The following is a 15,312-nucleotide window of genomic DNA, read 5'->3' as shown; positions in this document are numbered from 1 at the left end:
TGCGGCGTCGTTATAAAGGCATTCGGAAGTATTTTATCTGCTTAGATTTCTGATACAGAATTATTATAATTATTACAATTGTGTGTATGGGTGCACATGTATACCTTTAAGAACACAGGAAGAGCCTGCTGGGTCAAACCTTGTAGTCCACTGTCCTGTTCTCACATTCACCAGAAACCTGTGGGAAGCCAATTCCAAGTGACTGGTGTTCAGAGTCATGTCGCCTCTAATAGTGGAGGTAGCCATTGTTATCATTGTCCACAATTTCTTTCTAATCCTTTTTAAAAGCCACCCTAGTTTGTGGGTGGCCCTTCTGTGGGGGTGAGTTCCATAGCTGAACTATGCAGTGTGTGAATTTCTCTCTGTCCTGAATCTTCCAACAAATTGCTCAGCCACAATCGAGAGTGGAACTTTGGAAGTACTTTTCAGATAGCCTCCAACCCCCACAAAGTGCAGAAACTCAGAAGGCGTTCCAAAAATGTGTGTGTAATATGCCAAAGAAAATAGGCCAATGTAGCAAAATAAGTTAACATACAGTTAAAGGTAAAGGTAAAGGGACCCCTGACCATTAGGTCCACTCGTGGCTGTCTCTGGGGTTGTGGCACTCATCTCACTTTATTGGCTGAGGGAGAGGAATACAGCTTCCAGGTCATGTGGCCAGCATAACTAAGCCGCTTCTGGTGAACCAGAGCAGCACACAGAAACGCTGTTTACCTTCCCGCTGGAGCGGTACCTATTTACCTACTTGCACTTCATGCTTTCGAACTGCTAGGTTGACAGGAGCAGGGACCGAGAAACGGGAGCTCACCCCGTTGCGGGGATTCGAACCGCTGACATTCTGATCGGCAAGTCCTAGGCTCTGGTTCAACCCACAGCGCCACCCGTGGCCCTCAACATACAGTTAGGCAGGTCTAATGATTATGATGCCTTTTCTGGAAAAACTGGAGCTCCTTAGTAGGTGGGAGCATCCCAATGGAGAAATGCAACTTGGCTGCAAATAATTCTCTCAACTACACCTGCTTTGTGCTTAAGGGCGTAACCTATGACTGCCACTGAAATGAATAATGGTTTTGTGCCAGGACCAAAGCCAAAGCAATTTGTTTCATATAGCATTTGTAGTTGTGGTTTGGATTTCATTTTTTTATTGACTGTGCTGTTTGTACCTGCCTTGGGATCTCTTCATTGGCAGGAAGAAGAGATCTTTCAAACAAAGAAGTGATATGAGCAGTGCAGAAGTCATGTACTTCACAGATAATGTTACAGTTGGGGTGAACGCAGCAAGTGTGATGAGCAGGGAAGGAAAGCAGCAGCAGAGTCAGCTGTAACTCTGCATCATATTCAAGTGTGAGATCAAAAACACCCCCTTTATGAGCTTTGGCTTTAAGCAGCTAAGAGTCAGTAACAAAACTACAGTTCTTCTGTGGTGTTTACTCCAGGCTTAGTTCTCAGCAATGACGTGAATACAGTATTGTCTCTTCTAAACCACCATAGTTTTCCTAAAGTTTCCTTACTTCTGAACCAGTCTTTTAAAAGTGTAAAAAGAGAGCTGCTCTTTCTGAGCACAATTCCAAGTGTTGGTGCTGACTTTTAAAGCCCTAAATGGCCTTGGGCCAGTATACCTGAAGGAGCATCTCCACCCCCATCATTCTGCCCGAACACTGAGGTCCAGCACTGAAGGCCTTCTGGTAGTTCCCTCACTGCGAGAAGCGAAGTTACAGGGAACCAAGCAGAGGGCCTTCTCAGTAGTGGGCCCGCCCTGTTGAACGCCCTCCCATCAGATGTCAAAGAGATAAACAGCTATCTGACTTTCAGAAGACATCTGAAGGCAGCCCTGTTTAGGGAAGTTTTTAAAGTTTGAAGTTTCATTCTGTTTTTAATGTTCTGTTGAAAGCCGACCAGAGTGGCTGGGGTATGTATCAACAAACTAATAATAATAATAATAATAATAATAATAATAATAATAATAATATCAGTTCAAAGGCCCATCTGATCCATCTTTCTGTTATCCCATTGGCCAAACAGCTGTCTGCAGGAAGCAGCTCTTAAGCCCAACAGAACTTGTGATTCCCAACAGTCATTCAGAAGCTTACTGCCTCCAATACTGGAGATTTGCTGTGACACCTTAATGCTGCCATTCTGCTACAGGGCAGCAAGACAAATAGTGCAATGCACTCCTGAGTTCCTCACCTCCGTATTCCTTTCCAAACGAAAGGAATATAGCTGTGTCTTTCATCTAAAAATTGCAGAGGTCATCAAATGAAATCTGAGCTAGCGGGGCTGAAAGCTTTCAAAACAGTAAAGTAATTTCATGGCCCTGCTGATATTTAAACATAGTATACCAGGGGGCAGTTCTAGTGGTATCCAAAGATGACAAATCACTTTGTTTATACATATCTAGCTGTTGTTGCTTTTTAATTCCTGCTCTGCAGAAGACTTCCTGTATCAATGAACATAGTTTACTGAAAAACCATATGAAAGAATTGACTGCACTATCCTTTAATACCAGGTTTTTATTTGGCCATGCAGAGCTGGCTTTGTTCTACTAAGCAAATTTTTAGCAATCTTTTCTCTGGTATGGACACCAGTCAGAATCAACAGTTAAAGAGGTGCAGTGGAGCTCCTATTTCTACCATCTGGAAGACTTGCATATAGGTGCACCTTAGAGTTTGCTCTAAGCATAATAAATCTATTTGGAAAATACAAAATAAATAGTGGAATAATCTTGTGGCAGAGATTCACGAGAATCTCTCTTATCTCTCTTATCCCTGCCTCAAAATCAAAATCATAGCCCCTTCTCACAAATCTCTGCTGCAAAACTGTCCCACACTTTCCCATGTATGATCTAAGATTTATCATGCTTAGATAACTGTTGTCCTCCAGATGTTGCTAGACTCCAACTGTTATTGGCCTTTGGCTAATTAAACAATCTATGGCCTTTTAAACTGGGGTGGGTATGGTTTTTGATTGTTACTATGGTATGTAAAGGTAAAGGTAAAGGGACCCCTAACCATTAGGTCCAGTCGTGACCGACTCTGAGGTTGCGGCGCTCATCTCGCTTTATTGACCGAGGGAGCCGGCGTATAGCTTCTGGGTCATATGACCAGCATGACTAAGCCGCTTCTGGCAAACCAGAGCAGCACACGGAAACGCCATTTACCTTCCCGCCGGAGTGGTACCTATTTATCTACTTGCACTTTGACGTGCTTTCAAATTGCTAGGTTGGCAGGAGCAGGGACCGAACAAAAGGAGCTCACCCCATTGCAGGGATTCGAACCGCCGACCTTCTGATCAGCAAGTCCTAGGCTCTGTGGTTTAACCCACAGCGCCACCTGCGTCCCATATGGTATGTATTGTTGTGTTTTTATATTGTAAAGCCCCCTGCAGTCCTCGGATGAAGGGTGGTAATAATAATAATAATATTATTATTATTATTATAATATCAGCCCCAGTCTTATGGACAACAGATAGATTATGGGATTTGCACTCCAACATCTGGTTCCTCACCCATGTTTCCACTCATTTATTCCTAGAGTGTGATCTTATTATTATTTTCCCTACCTTCCACAACCCTCAGTGCTACACTTTCGTCTTCCATAGAATTTATTTTTTTATTGAGGGGGTAAAATAAAAATGGCATTGAAATGCCGTTTATTGCTTATAAATTCTAAGATGCATGGAGGACGACCCAGAGGGATAGACATAGATCAGCACAGGTAGCCACTCAACCAAAAAATAATGATCTTGTCAGGGCTTTGGGGTGTGTTTTTTTACCCGCTCAGATGGTTCTTTCATAGCCATTTTCCATAGGCTCTCTTGAGCCTTTTCCATAGGCTCTGTTGAGCTGGGGATAGCTAGAGTAGCAGACTAGAATGAAGAGAGGTTTACAGCAGCAGCTGATTTGCTGTACATTCCTCCCTGTGTTAGAACCTAAGGGCGGACTCATTCCTTCGCAGCTGCCAGCACCAGCCACAGGCAGTAGTAGTGTGTGTTTCGGGGTGCTATTGGAGTTACTGCTGCATATGGGGGATGGGGAATGATTGCTCCTTCCTGTTCACCCACATAGACTCGACCTCACCACCCTGCTGGCCCAACCGTGTCCAGGTAAGTGTCAGCAGGGTGCACCACTACTGGCCACAGGAGTCTGCCAAGTCCTGCTCCCTGCTGGGCTAGCTCAAGATATTTTGCTGCCTGAGGCAAAGGAGAAGATGGTACCCTCGCCAATCCACATACAGAATTCAAACAGATCAGCATGTTGATGTGACCTGGGTGATCCTCCATTGCACCTGAGGGCAGCTAGTTAGCACAGGAACTGTAGAGCAGGCTAGCTCAGGGGGAAAGAATGGCAAGCTGCTGTGGTCCTCAGCATCAGCTGTCTGTCTCATGGCCAAGTTAGCCCTGGGTCCCTTCCTTAGTACAGTGGTACCTCGGGTTACATACGCTTCAGGTTACATACGCTTCAGGTTACAGACTCCGCTAACCCAGAAATAGTACCTCGGGTTAAGAACTTTGCTTCAGGATGAGAACAGAAATCGTGCAGCAGCAGTGGGAGGCCCCATTAGCTAAAGTGGTGCTTCAGGTTAAGAACAGTTTCAGGTTAAGAACGGACTCCGGAACGAATTAAGTACGTAACCAGAGGTACCACTGTATCAGAATGCAAGTTTGCAACCTTAGGATACACCAACAACCACAGAACGGAAAAAAAGGATGAATTACCTACCCTTAACAAGAAGATTTTCAAAAAGTTCATTACTCAGATGTAAAATGTGACAAATGTCTTCTAGAATATTCTCTAAGCAGTATCTAGGTGAATGAAGTGTTTTTGTTCATTCCATCCCCACCAGTCTGTCCCTCCTAATTGGTCCCTAGATGTTGGACTACAACTCCCATGATCCACTTCCAGCTTAGTCAATGATCAGAGAAGATGGGCGTTATAGTCCATCAACATCTGTAGATGTTGTGTAAAACTGGAGCTGGGAGTTCCAGGATGCCAGAGAATAAGCTATCTTGCTCGCCTCTGCTCACCCAATACGTACCATTACCAGTACCTCTTTAAAAGCAAGATTGCAAAGCCACTTCCGTGCTGGAAAGGAGGTGGGGTTGCGGGCATCACGCCCCTCCCCCCACACACGGGGGCTGGCTCCAGCCCCTGCGGCGGTTAGGCATTGGTGGGGGTACAGTCCTATTGTTATGCAAATGAGGGGGGAAGGAACGCCATCACCTTCCCCCAGACAAGGGTAGTCTGGTAAAGGATTCTGGGGGGCGTGGCCTTGTCCTAAGCCTAAGGAGGTGTGGGCCCACGGCACGCCCCCACGCGGTGACGCCGGGGGGAGGTCCTAGTTGACGTGCCCCAGCAGGACTCCTCCCACTGGTGATTAACCCTTCCGGCTTTTAGCCGGTTAATAGTTAGGACCAATGCCTAAGGCCAAGATTGCTCAATTCCTCTAATCAATAAAGTTGTGGCCTAATTTGACCCACTAACCTGAATTCTTGTGTCCTGTGTCTTTATTTCTTTGGGGGGAGGCGGGAACTCGCCACGCAACCGACAGACACCAGAGCAAGAGAGAGATGTCATGCTTACCAAATGCATAGCTCTACAGGCATGAAATCGCAAGCTACTGGTTCAGATGCCATCCATTTCACTTGTGTTCTGATTTTACAGATGAGTGGGTAGATCCAAGAGCAAGGCTTTTCAGACTTATTCATAAATATATTCAAAAGCCTTTAGTCCCATACAAGAGATTTGTTCAGCCATATGTCAGGAGCTGGAAGGGAACATTTTGTTTTCATACTGGTGGAATATTAAACAGCAGAAAGTACCAGGAAACCAATGCTTTGAACTATCTATAAATGTTCTAAAGTAGGATTTAGTGACAACTGCATTTCTTTCAGCACCCCTGCTTCCCAACTATCTTTCAAAATTAGATTTATTTGAAGAATTAATATTCTGCTCTGTTAAAAAAAATATCTTCATAGTCTTGAAATCTACTAATTGTAGGGATTAAGCGCAAAAAGGCACATAGAAATTTAAGATTAGATATGATTAGATTAAATCTAAGATTGGACCTTTCAAAATACTTAATTGACTTGGGTTCTGCTTGTGCATAAACACACTCAATTTTAAGCATAAACAGACATAGTGGATCTAGAGATTACATTCAGATTGGCTCATGCACTTCTCTTTGCTCTTTCTTACTCTGTGTGATTAGTACATAACATTGTAAACTGCTTTGAAGGGTTCTTTTTTTTTACATTCAAGCAGTGTATAATTTTTATGAAATGAATAAATGGCACACTAATAACCAGACTTGTGCCAACAGTAAGGCAGACTTTCTGGCTTTACACTGTTAATCAGAAATGAACACTGACCACCTGCTTTGATCGTCCCCTGTCAAGAATCAGATAAACCAGGAAACCATGGCTTAACACAAACCAGGGATCATTTATTGTTGCTCCTTAACAAGTACCAAGAAGCCATGGCTTGTTGTTGGTTTGCTGATGGTGGCTTGTTCAGGAGCAGCAAACCAAGAATGCTGGTTTGGATGTACTACAAAGCCAAGGCTTCCTGTTCATTCCTGCTAACCCAAGATAGGCAGAAAATCTGCATTATCATGGCATACAAAGGAACCAAGGTGAGAAAAGAATCCCTCTGTTTAAGGGTCACTTACACCTAAATGATTTGCATATTAAATAGTCAGATTGAGCCACACCTGTGCTATCACAACTGGGAAATTACTTGCATAGTGCAGGAATAGTGCCCCCCACATCGTTGCCATTATGCTGGTACATTGTACACATCTGTGGTCTAAACCACAGAGCCTTGGGCTTGCCGATCGGAAGGTCGGCGGTTCGAATCCCTGTGACGGGGTGAGCTCCTGTTGTTCTGTCCCAGCTCCTGCCAACCTAGCAGTTCGAAAGCACGTCAAAGTGAAGGAGATAAATAGGTACCATTCTGGCGGGAAGATAAATGGTGTTTCCGTGCGCTGCTCTAGTTTCGCCAGAAGCGGCTTAGTCATTTATGGGCATACACAAGTAATTGCTAGATACACCAGCAGGAAAGATCAAGGAATGGTTTTAAGCTTGTAAATATGTTTTGCGTTGACTGAGACAGGTTACAGGTTGTGGGTATAGTGCAAAGGATCACTCTGTGCCAGTGGAGAAGCAGGAATTGTAATTTCATCATGAAATCCTATTCGTACTTGAGAGCAAGCCCTACTGAACATAGTGAGACTTACTTCTGAGTATGCATGCACAGGATCAAGTGGTTTTCTCAGATTTCAGGGTGTAGCTGAATGAACTTGAAGGATGGGAGTCAAGGTTCTACCCACCTAGTTGCTTCTCAGTTACTGTTGCATGAATCAGGGTTCATAACTGGAGAACTGCACTGGGGCACACTTCCCAACACAACTTGCCTCCTGCAGTGTTATGCCATAGCACAAACAGGAAAGCCTTTGATGATAACTTTAGACAGCAAACTTGTGCAATCAAAGGCTACAGGATGATACAACAACAGCTGAGCACTTTCCGTTATGATCAAAACAACTCCCTCTGACACAATCTAACATAACAACAAAATCCCCATCTCCATCTTTCCACGTCTCCAAATCTTGCTGGGCACTTCTTCCCTAGTAGAACACAGGGCGATTTGCTAAATTCACAGCTGGACTGACAACAATTACTTAGGACAGGAAATGCCGCAAACGCTGAATAGCTAAGCAAGCAAAACACTAGCCCAATGCAAGAATCACAACTGGGAACAGAGTGTTTAATTAGAAGCCATGATTTATTTATTTTGATTTTGTATTTTTAAAAGAAAATTGCAGGACCAGGAAGAAAAAGGGGAAGCACTTTTCTTGCCCAAAGAAACATGGAAAACAAAACGCATTGCTTGATCCAGGCAACAATCTTGACTGAGTTGTCAACCTTTAAATGTATTTGCTAGAAAGCGGAAGATGAGTGAAACTGCTAAATAATTACCAATGGATTTCAATATGGGATCCAGTATAGTGAAGAAATCCCTGAGCATTATAGTGGCAGGAATGAACAGAAATGAGTGCTGGACATGTTCAAATTTCTGTGCTAAACTGCTGGTGTGAACTTCTTAATGCTTTTCTTAACAAGACAATTAGATACAGAAGTGTGTTACTAATTTCTCAGTGTGTATTTGTGGTAAAGGTTTGTTTCATATTCTGTGCATTTTGTGAAAACTGGCATCTGAAGATGCCCTTGCAGAGGTCATTGTGGGTAGCTGGTGGCTTTAGTGATGATTAATATGAGGTATAAAAGCAGTGCCACACTTGCAAAAAGTCATCTGTTGCAACACAAGCTCATGCTACTCTTATCTGCTTAATAAGTTTCCCTGCTAACAATGTAGTCTAGACAGTACCAGATAGTCAAAGCTATTTCTTCCTCAGTTTTCCAGCAGTTTGCTATAACTTGCCCCACTGTCAGCAAAACAAATACAGGGCTGGCCCTACCATTAGGCAGAATGAGGCTGTGGTGATTGTTAATCCTTCTAGCACTTTAACATCCTTGTCTCATTCACCCCAGTGAATGAGACTTCCATTTTACACATGGGAACCAAGGCCAAAACTATCCAAGCGTGTGCTGTTGATTAACTTAGTTCATCTCAGTTTTGTGCTATTTACTAGGCCACACCATGTGCAGCTATATACAAGTTAATACTGGCAGTTTCCATTACACAGAAGTCACTTTGATGGTTTGGGTTGGTTATTCTGCCAAGGTCAAAATCTGTACATTTACTACCCAGAACTCAACCATAAATGGTTTTACAGTGAAAATGTTTCTGTGGTATCCAGTTCCATTGTATCAAAACACCAAACAGATACGATATCCTTCTTTGGAAGAAGAATGGAAAACAGTAGAATAAATAGGCAAAAATGAATAAGCTACTCGAATTAAATGAATTTAAAAACCATGTATTTTACAGCATCATGAAATGTGAGAAGCTTACAGCACACCAGCTTGCTTAGCATTAACAGATGCATAATTCATATGATTAGAAATATTTTGTCAAAGGTGGGGAACTTGTGGCCCACCAGATGGACCCCCAGCAGCCAATGGTCAGGCATGACAGAAGTTAGAATTCAACAACAGCTGTAGTGCCATAGGTTCACTATCCCTAAGTAGTAATGGCATTTCAGGGGTTAACAACATGGTGCCCACCAGATGTGCTTAAGACTCCAACTCCCATCAGCCCCATGGCCAATGGTCATGAATGTCAGGAGTTATAATCCAGAAACACCTGGAAGGCACTTCATTGGTTATGCCTGATTTATTGTATTTCTTACCCATCATAAGGTTCCTGAGTAGGTTACAACTACCTGTATATAAAATGCAGAATCAAAATAAGTTAAAAGTTAAAACCATTTACAACCAGAAGACTAGTGTGTGTACACACACACACACACACACACACACACACACATACACACACACTTTATAGTGATTAGAAACAAGACAGAAATTTTAAATTCTTACAGCAAAACGGTGTGGCTTCCACCTTTATCAGTTCTCAGACCGAATGACATCAAAGATATTCGTTAACTGCTTCAAAATTCTATAGCTAGGTCTCAGTATTAGCACATTTAAGCCTCACAACTTATTTTCATCTTCATTTCCCCTATCATTATTTTTTATGTATTCCCCCCCCCCACTGACTAGAGAAAGAACTTTTTGCTGTTCTGCAAAAGGAGACTGCTTAGTATAAGTCAGTGATGTGCAAAAGTTCAATGGCAGTTTGGTAGGAAATATCCAAAGACACCTAGAGGGTCCAGGTTTCCCACCTCTGGTGTACACTGTGTCTGATTTTCACCCTAGCCCTCCTCATTCCACACACCAACACTTCAGATGTCCCTTTCATTCAACCAACAATCACATTTGGTCCAGAAATGCCAACGTTACTCCTAACTAAATGTATATAGGTTTCAATCCTTAGTGAAAGTACCTTAGATTTGGCAACAAGGATAAACTGGAAATATTAAATGCATTGTTTGTGCACATTTTTCTAATTTGGGTCATTTGTAGCTCCTATAAGGATTCTACACACTCCGTGAAAACAAATTTGCAACTAATTCATACTGTATATACTGATACCTGCATCTTTAGGACTGTAATCCACAAGGCTAATTAAACCAAAGTTGATTCCAATATTGCAGGAAGTTGGCCATATCTGGTATTGGGGGGCCACTTGGAAGCCACACACTGAATTGTTATTAAAATAAATAAAGCAGCATTTCACTTCCTGCTTTGGTAAATCCATCTCCTAGTTGAAGCCAATTGCCTCTAAACATTTCTTTTCCTTATTAAGAGAGAACCCCCTCAATTCATGGCCATAATTCTTCTCGGTTCTCAGACGTAAAACAATCAAAGTTAATACTCCATACATCAATGCTAGATTTCCAGAAATACAAATGGAAATCCAGCCCGTTTCCCCCCTCTCGCCAAGGTTCATTAAAGCAGAAAGTTCAGCATTTCAATTTTCATCTTTCCAAGAAAGACATCCTTCACTGAGCCACAGTCCTTCTCTTCCTTAAGCGCTTCTCGCCTCGGGTGAGATCTTTCGGTCCTCCACAGCTGCCAGCCAGCCTTTGTCACTTTAAGTAGTCAGGCAGTGTGTCAGCAGCGCAGCGGAACCCCAGGTTCGAAGCAGAGCTGTCAGGGGTATTTTGGCTTCGGGCTGTGCATCGATACCTATAGCAGTAGGACTGAGAGGGACAATAGTGACATTACCACGGGTGTCAATTAAAGGGTGCCAATTCATTAGCTGAACATGGCAAAGTAGCTCTGCACTGGGGAGATCCTATATCAACAACAAGGAACATGTGCGGTAGCCTCCTAAAAAAATTGGGCCTGCCTGAAACGAAAAATCATAACTAGATAAATTAGCCCGTCTTCTTAAGGGATGGTCTTGACAGCCTGCCTCTTTAGGATGAGAAGAAAAATGGTTAGGTTTTCTCCTGTGCACTACTGATGTAAAGGCTTGGCACCAGTTTCGCATTTCATGGCTTTTTCACTCGGGCAAATATTACTGGAACTCAACTCCAACAAGCAAAACAACACCTTCTGACTTTAAGAACATCCTCCAACTCTACAATTTTAGAAGAGTTTGGATCTGATATCCCGCTTTATCACTACCCTAAGGCGTCTCAAAGCGGCTAACATTCTCCTTTCCCTTCCTCCCCCACAACAAACACTCTGTGAGGTGAGTGAGGCTGAGAGACTTCAGAGAAGTGTGACTAGCCCAAGGTCACCCAGCAGCTGCATGTGGAGGAGCGAGGAAGTGAACTCGGTTCACCAGATTACGAGCCCACCGCTCTTAACCACTACACCACACTGGCTCTGTTTTATGGTTCTATTTTGGAAATGGTTCCAGATCATCCAGTACCCTGACTCTCAAGTAGTCACAGATTGGACCCCTTCACTTTTTCTGCCATAGGAGACTATCAAACCTGTAATGTTTTCCTAGGTGTATAATTCCCCTTGCCTAGCAGCATCTGTGGGAAGACGTAGTCAAGCCAGGGATGCTTTTTATGAGTCTCTTGGCGCGTGATCTGAAACCCCTTTAGTAGTCAGGGGTCTTGGTGCCAATGTTTTACCACCTTTGAATGAGCCTCTAAGAAGAATTGTCACTTTCTCTCCACTTTAGCTTCTTTTAAAATCCTCCTCCACACTTTTTGCCCTTTTTTTAAAAAAATATTCTGTCATGGACTGCGCCTCCCTAGCAATCGTTTCAATCTCCTTGGGGAGGCCTGCCTTATCTTTTGAGAAGTGCAGCTGTAAGAGAATGATAGGAATTTTGTTGCCATAGTGATCTCAGCCCCTTGTAATCCTTTAGCATATCTGCTGTGGCGATATGTAAGGCAGCAGTATCTGTGTGATACAGTGATATATTTAGAGATGGGGAAGTGGTAACAGAGAAATGCTGTTGGTGTCCATACCTGATGTCCACAACCACATACCTAGTAGAGATTCTGGGGTTATGGGGTCTATCTGTAATACACACACACACACACACACACACACACACACAGTTAATGGGACACAAATTTTTGTTCCATAATTTTGCAATTGCCTGTTATCCCTATAATCTGAAAACTTTCCAAATTGCATCCAAATGGATTTGAACTAGGGGAAAAAACCCTCATCCTTACAGAGCACACAGTTTCAATATTTGTTACCTGCTCACCCCCAATCCACTGCAGCCCTCCAAAAGATGTGCTGCTGAGAGTTGGGGGACCCTCTAGAACAGTTTGGGAAATGATACTGAAGGTGGTAGGTAAAGGTAAAGGTAAAGGTACCCCTGCCCGTACGGGCCAGTCTTGACAGACTCTGGGGTTGTGCGCCCATCTCACTTAAGAGGCCAGGGGCCAGCGCTGTCCGGAGACACTTCCGAGTCACGTGGCCAGCGTGACATCGCTGCTCTGGCAAGCCAGATCCGCACACGGAAACGCCGTTTACCTTCCCGCTGGTAAGCGGTCCCTATTTATCTACTTGCACCCGGAGGTGCTTTCGAACTGCTAGGTTGGCAGGCGCTGGGACCGAGCAGCGGGAGCGCACCCCGCCACAGGGATTCGAACCGCCAACCTTTCGATCGGCAAGTCCTAGGCGCTGAGGCTTTAACCCACAGCGCCACCTGCATCCCTTGAAGGTGGTAGGAGTGACTGGCAAATGCTTTTCACTAGTGCAAAGCACCCATTGGATACAACCCATTAACTCGAAATAAATCCCAATATCTTATTTACATAATTATTAAAACACATTAAAGTCAACAAAGTTGGCAGTTTCAACAGGCTGGAGAGTATTTACCTGAGAATACTTCCAACACATCTGTAAGTGTATCTGTAACCCTACTGTAGGTATGTGCTTTAAGCATTTGCAAGGCTGGCTCAGCATGTACAGATCCACTGAAATCAACTCATTTGGACTTTAATAGATAGCTGTGAGCACTGGCTACGGGGTGCACAAGAGAGAAAACCTTAGTTCATGGGGCAAAACTCAACCACCTATTATACAGCCAAACTCTTTCTATTGATCCTGTTTAGAAGCTATGTGATAGTATAGCAAATTTTAAAATCCAATTATCCATTACCATTCACAGAAAGACATAAACCTGCATTTCTTGTATGTGTTTGCCACAACCACCCACCCACCAATCAATCTCATTTGATGCAAAGACTAGGCCTGCTGTCCTGGGATTCTTGGGAGGAAGAGTGAGATACAAATCTAATAATAGACCACTGGTTTGTTTGTTTTTTTGCCAACAGAGGCTTATCTCAAAATAGTTACACACATTATCACAATATAGCATGTAAGATCTTGATTAAAAGGACCATCCAGTGCCTAATCCTGCAGCACATAATCACAGGTGATCACAGCTGGATCACTCATAGTCTATAGCCAGTAACCCCCAATGGGATTTATAGCTTAATAAACAGATTCAACCTTTCTGTCTAGTAGAGATTCTGGGGTTATGGGCTGTAGCCCAAAATGTTTACTTAATGACCGGATGCACTTTGTAAGGCAAATCCATAACTGGATTTGGTTTGCCTGTGGCCACCCTATTAATTTGTGGCAGAAGACAGAAACTTACCGAATAAGGCAGAGGGTTCTGCTTTCAGTTTTTCGTGTTTGACTATCTGAGCAGCACTACATTTAGAAAAGCCAAACATTTCCTTATGTGACTGATTAAATTGATACAGTCAGCAGTTGTTGGGACGCATGACATCAAGATGACTTTTCCCATTAAACGAGATCAGTCATCAACACTGACTACTCATTTTCCTTCTGCATTAAAACTCGGCTCATGGGTCAACAACTGACTTTGAATTAAGATGACCTGGAACAGAGAGGTAATGACATATGTCTAGGAGAATCTTATTTAATTGACTGAAAACTTAAGAAAGAGGAAGGGTGGACCATACAGCTGTGCCCTGGGATTTCAAAAATTGCCAGTCAGTGTAGAGATTCAATTAATTTGATATAGCAAGGATGGGCTAAAAGTGACATGCCAGAATATACAACATAACCATCAGCTACAAGACACACGTCAGTGTAATTTCATATCTCCTCTCAGCTACTGTTGATGCTGAGAATCCTCTTTCCCTCCGGAAGCTTCTCTCAAACTCATCACAGTCCCAGTTTTCTTCACTCCGTCTGCCCCTGGTCATCCACTGCTTAATCTATTTCTCTTTCCCCATTCCACAATTCCCGAAGCTGGGCCTGTAGCCACAAGGTTACTGCTGCATTCCTTCTTCTAGCTTTAATATTTCTGTACCCAGAACCTGTAGGCCGTTCACGTACCTCAATAGGCAAGCTCTGTGTATTATGGTCATTTCCTTTCCTGACCAGCAAAATCTAGCTTCTCCTCAACAGTATCACTGCTGCTGCGCTCTCCTTTGGACGCTTCTGCTGTTCCAACACACCCTGCCCTAGATTACTGCTGCTGCTGCAATGGCAGCACTGATGTCCTTGCATCACCCTGCCACTTCAAGCCCGTGGTCGCTCCCTCTTCTCACTTACAAGTTCATTTTGGGCACTTCCCTTTCCATCTCTGTGTTGCTGTGGTATGTTGTCATTGTGCCTGGAACGGCCTCCCGCAGTGCCTCCAAGAGACCACCTCCCCTATTTCCCTTAAGTGCCTCCGCCATGACAAACTGAGGGGCAGCTGCAGGACTGTAAGACCCCAGGGGCTCCATGAATTGGTGGGCAGAAGGGAGACTGTAAACCAGCCCGCCACAATTGGGCAGGTGCTTTACTCTCATACTGAAACAAACAGGACGGGCAGCCTAATCATATTCATGCACTGCAGAGGGCTTGAAGTAGATCACCCTTGGGATCCCTTCCAACTCTATGATTCTATGCTTACTCCGAACAAAGTCGCAATGAATGAGTTCAATAGGCCCTTGAATGAATGAGTTCAACAGGCCACACTGGAGAGCCAGTGTGGTGTAGTGGTTAAGAGTGGTAGACTCGTAATCTGGTGAACTGGGTTCGCGTCTCCGCTCCTCCACATGCAGCTGCTGGGTGACCTTGGGCCAGTCACACTTCTCTGAAGTCTCTCAGCCCCACTCACCTCACAGAGTGTTTGTTGTGGGAGAGGAAGGGAAAGGAGAATGTTAGCCGCTTTGAGACTCCTTCGCGTTGTGATAAAGCGGGATATCAAATCCAAACTCTTCTTCTTCTTCCTTAAAAAATGTGTAACCTTCATCTAGATCGTGTCTGACCTTTGTGTTTTGCTCTTTTTTGCAAGCTATAATTTTAAAATCCTGGCACAAACCACATATTATAATGTTA

General features: G+C 43.7%; 1 protein-coding gene across 2 annotated transcripts in view; it reads right to left on the bottom strand.

The window, feature by feature from the left end:
* Nucleotides 1-15,312, bottom strand: part of SUMF1 (sulfatase modifying factor 1) — a 72,753-nt gene that overhangs the window by 974 nt on the left and 56,467 nt on the right. Inside the window, exon 9 of one of the 2 annotated variants that reach the window (XM_083724999.1) lies at nucleotides 7,762-10,724. The exons of the other annotated variant lie outside the window; for it this stretch is intronic. Coding sequence (XP_083581125.1) covers nucleotides 10,611-10,724 — 114 coding nt within the window. The 3' untranslated portion in view covers nucleotides 7,762-10,610. Of the gene's footprint in view, nucleotides 1-7,761; nucleotides 10,725-15,312 lie in introns of those variants that run through there. 2 annotated transcript variants of the gene reach the window in all.

Source organism: Podarcis gaigeae, assembly GCF_964106915.1.
Source record: "Podarcis gaigeae genome assembly, chromosome: 2".
In the NCBI taxonomy this organism is placed as follows: domain Eukaryota; kingdom Metazoa; phylum Chordata; class Lepidosauria; order Squamata; family Lacertidae; genus Podarcis; species Podarcis gaigeae.
The sequence above is the reverse complement of the archived record's forward strand: the minus strand, read 5'-3'. Positions and strand labels throughout refer to the sequence as shown.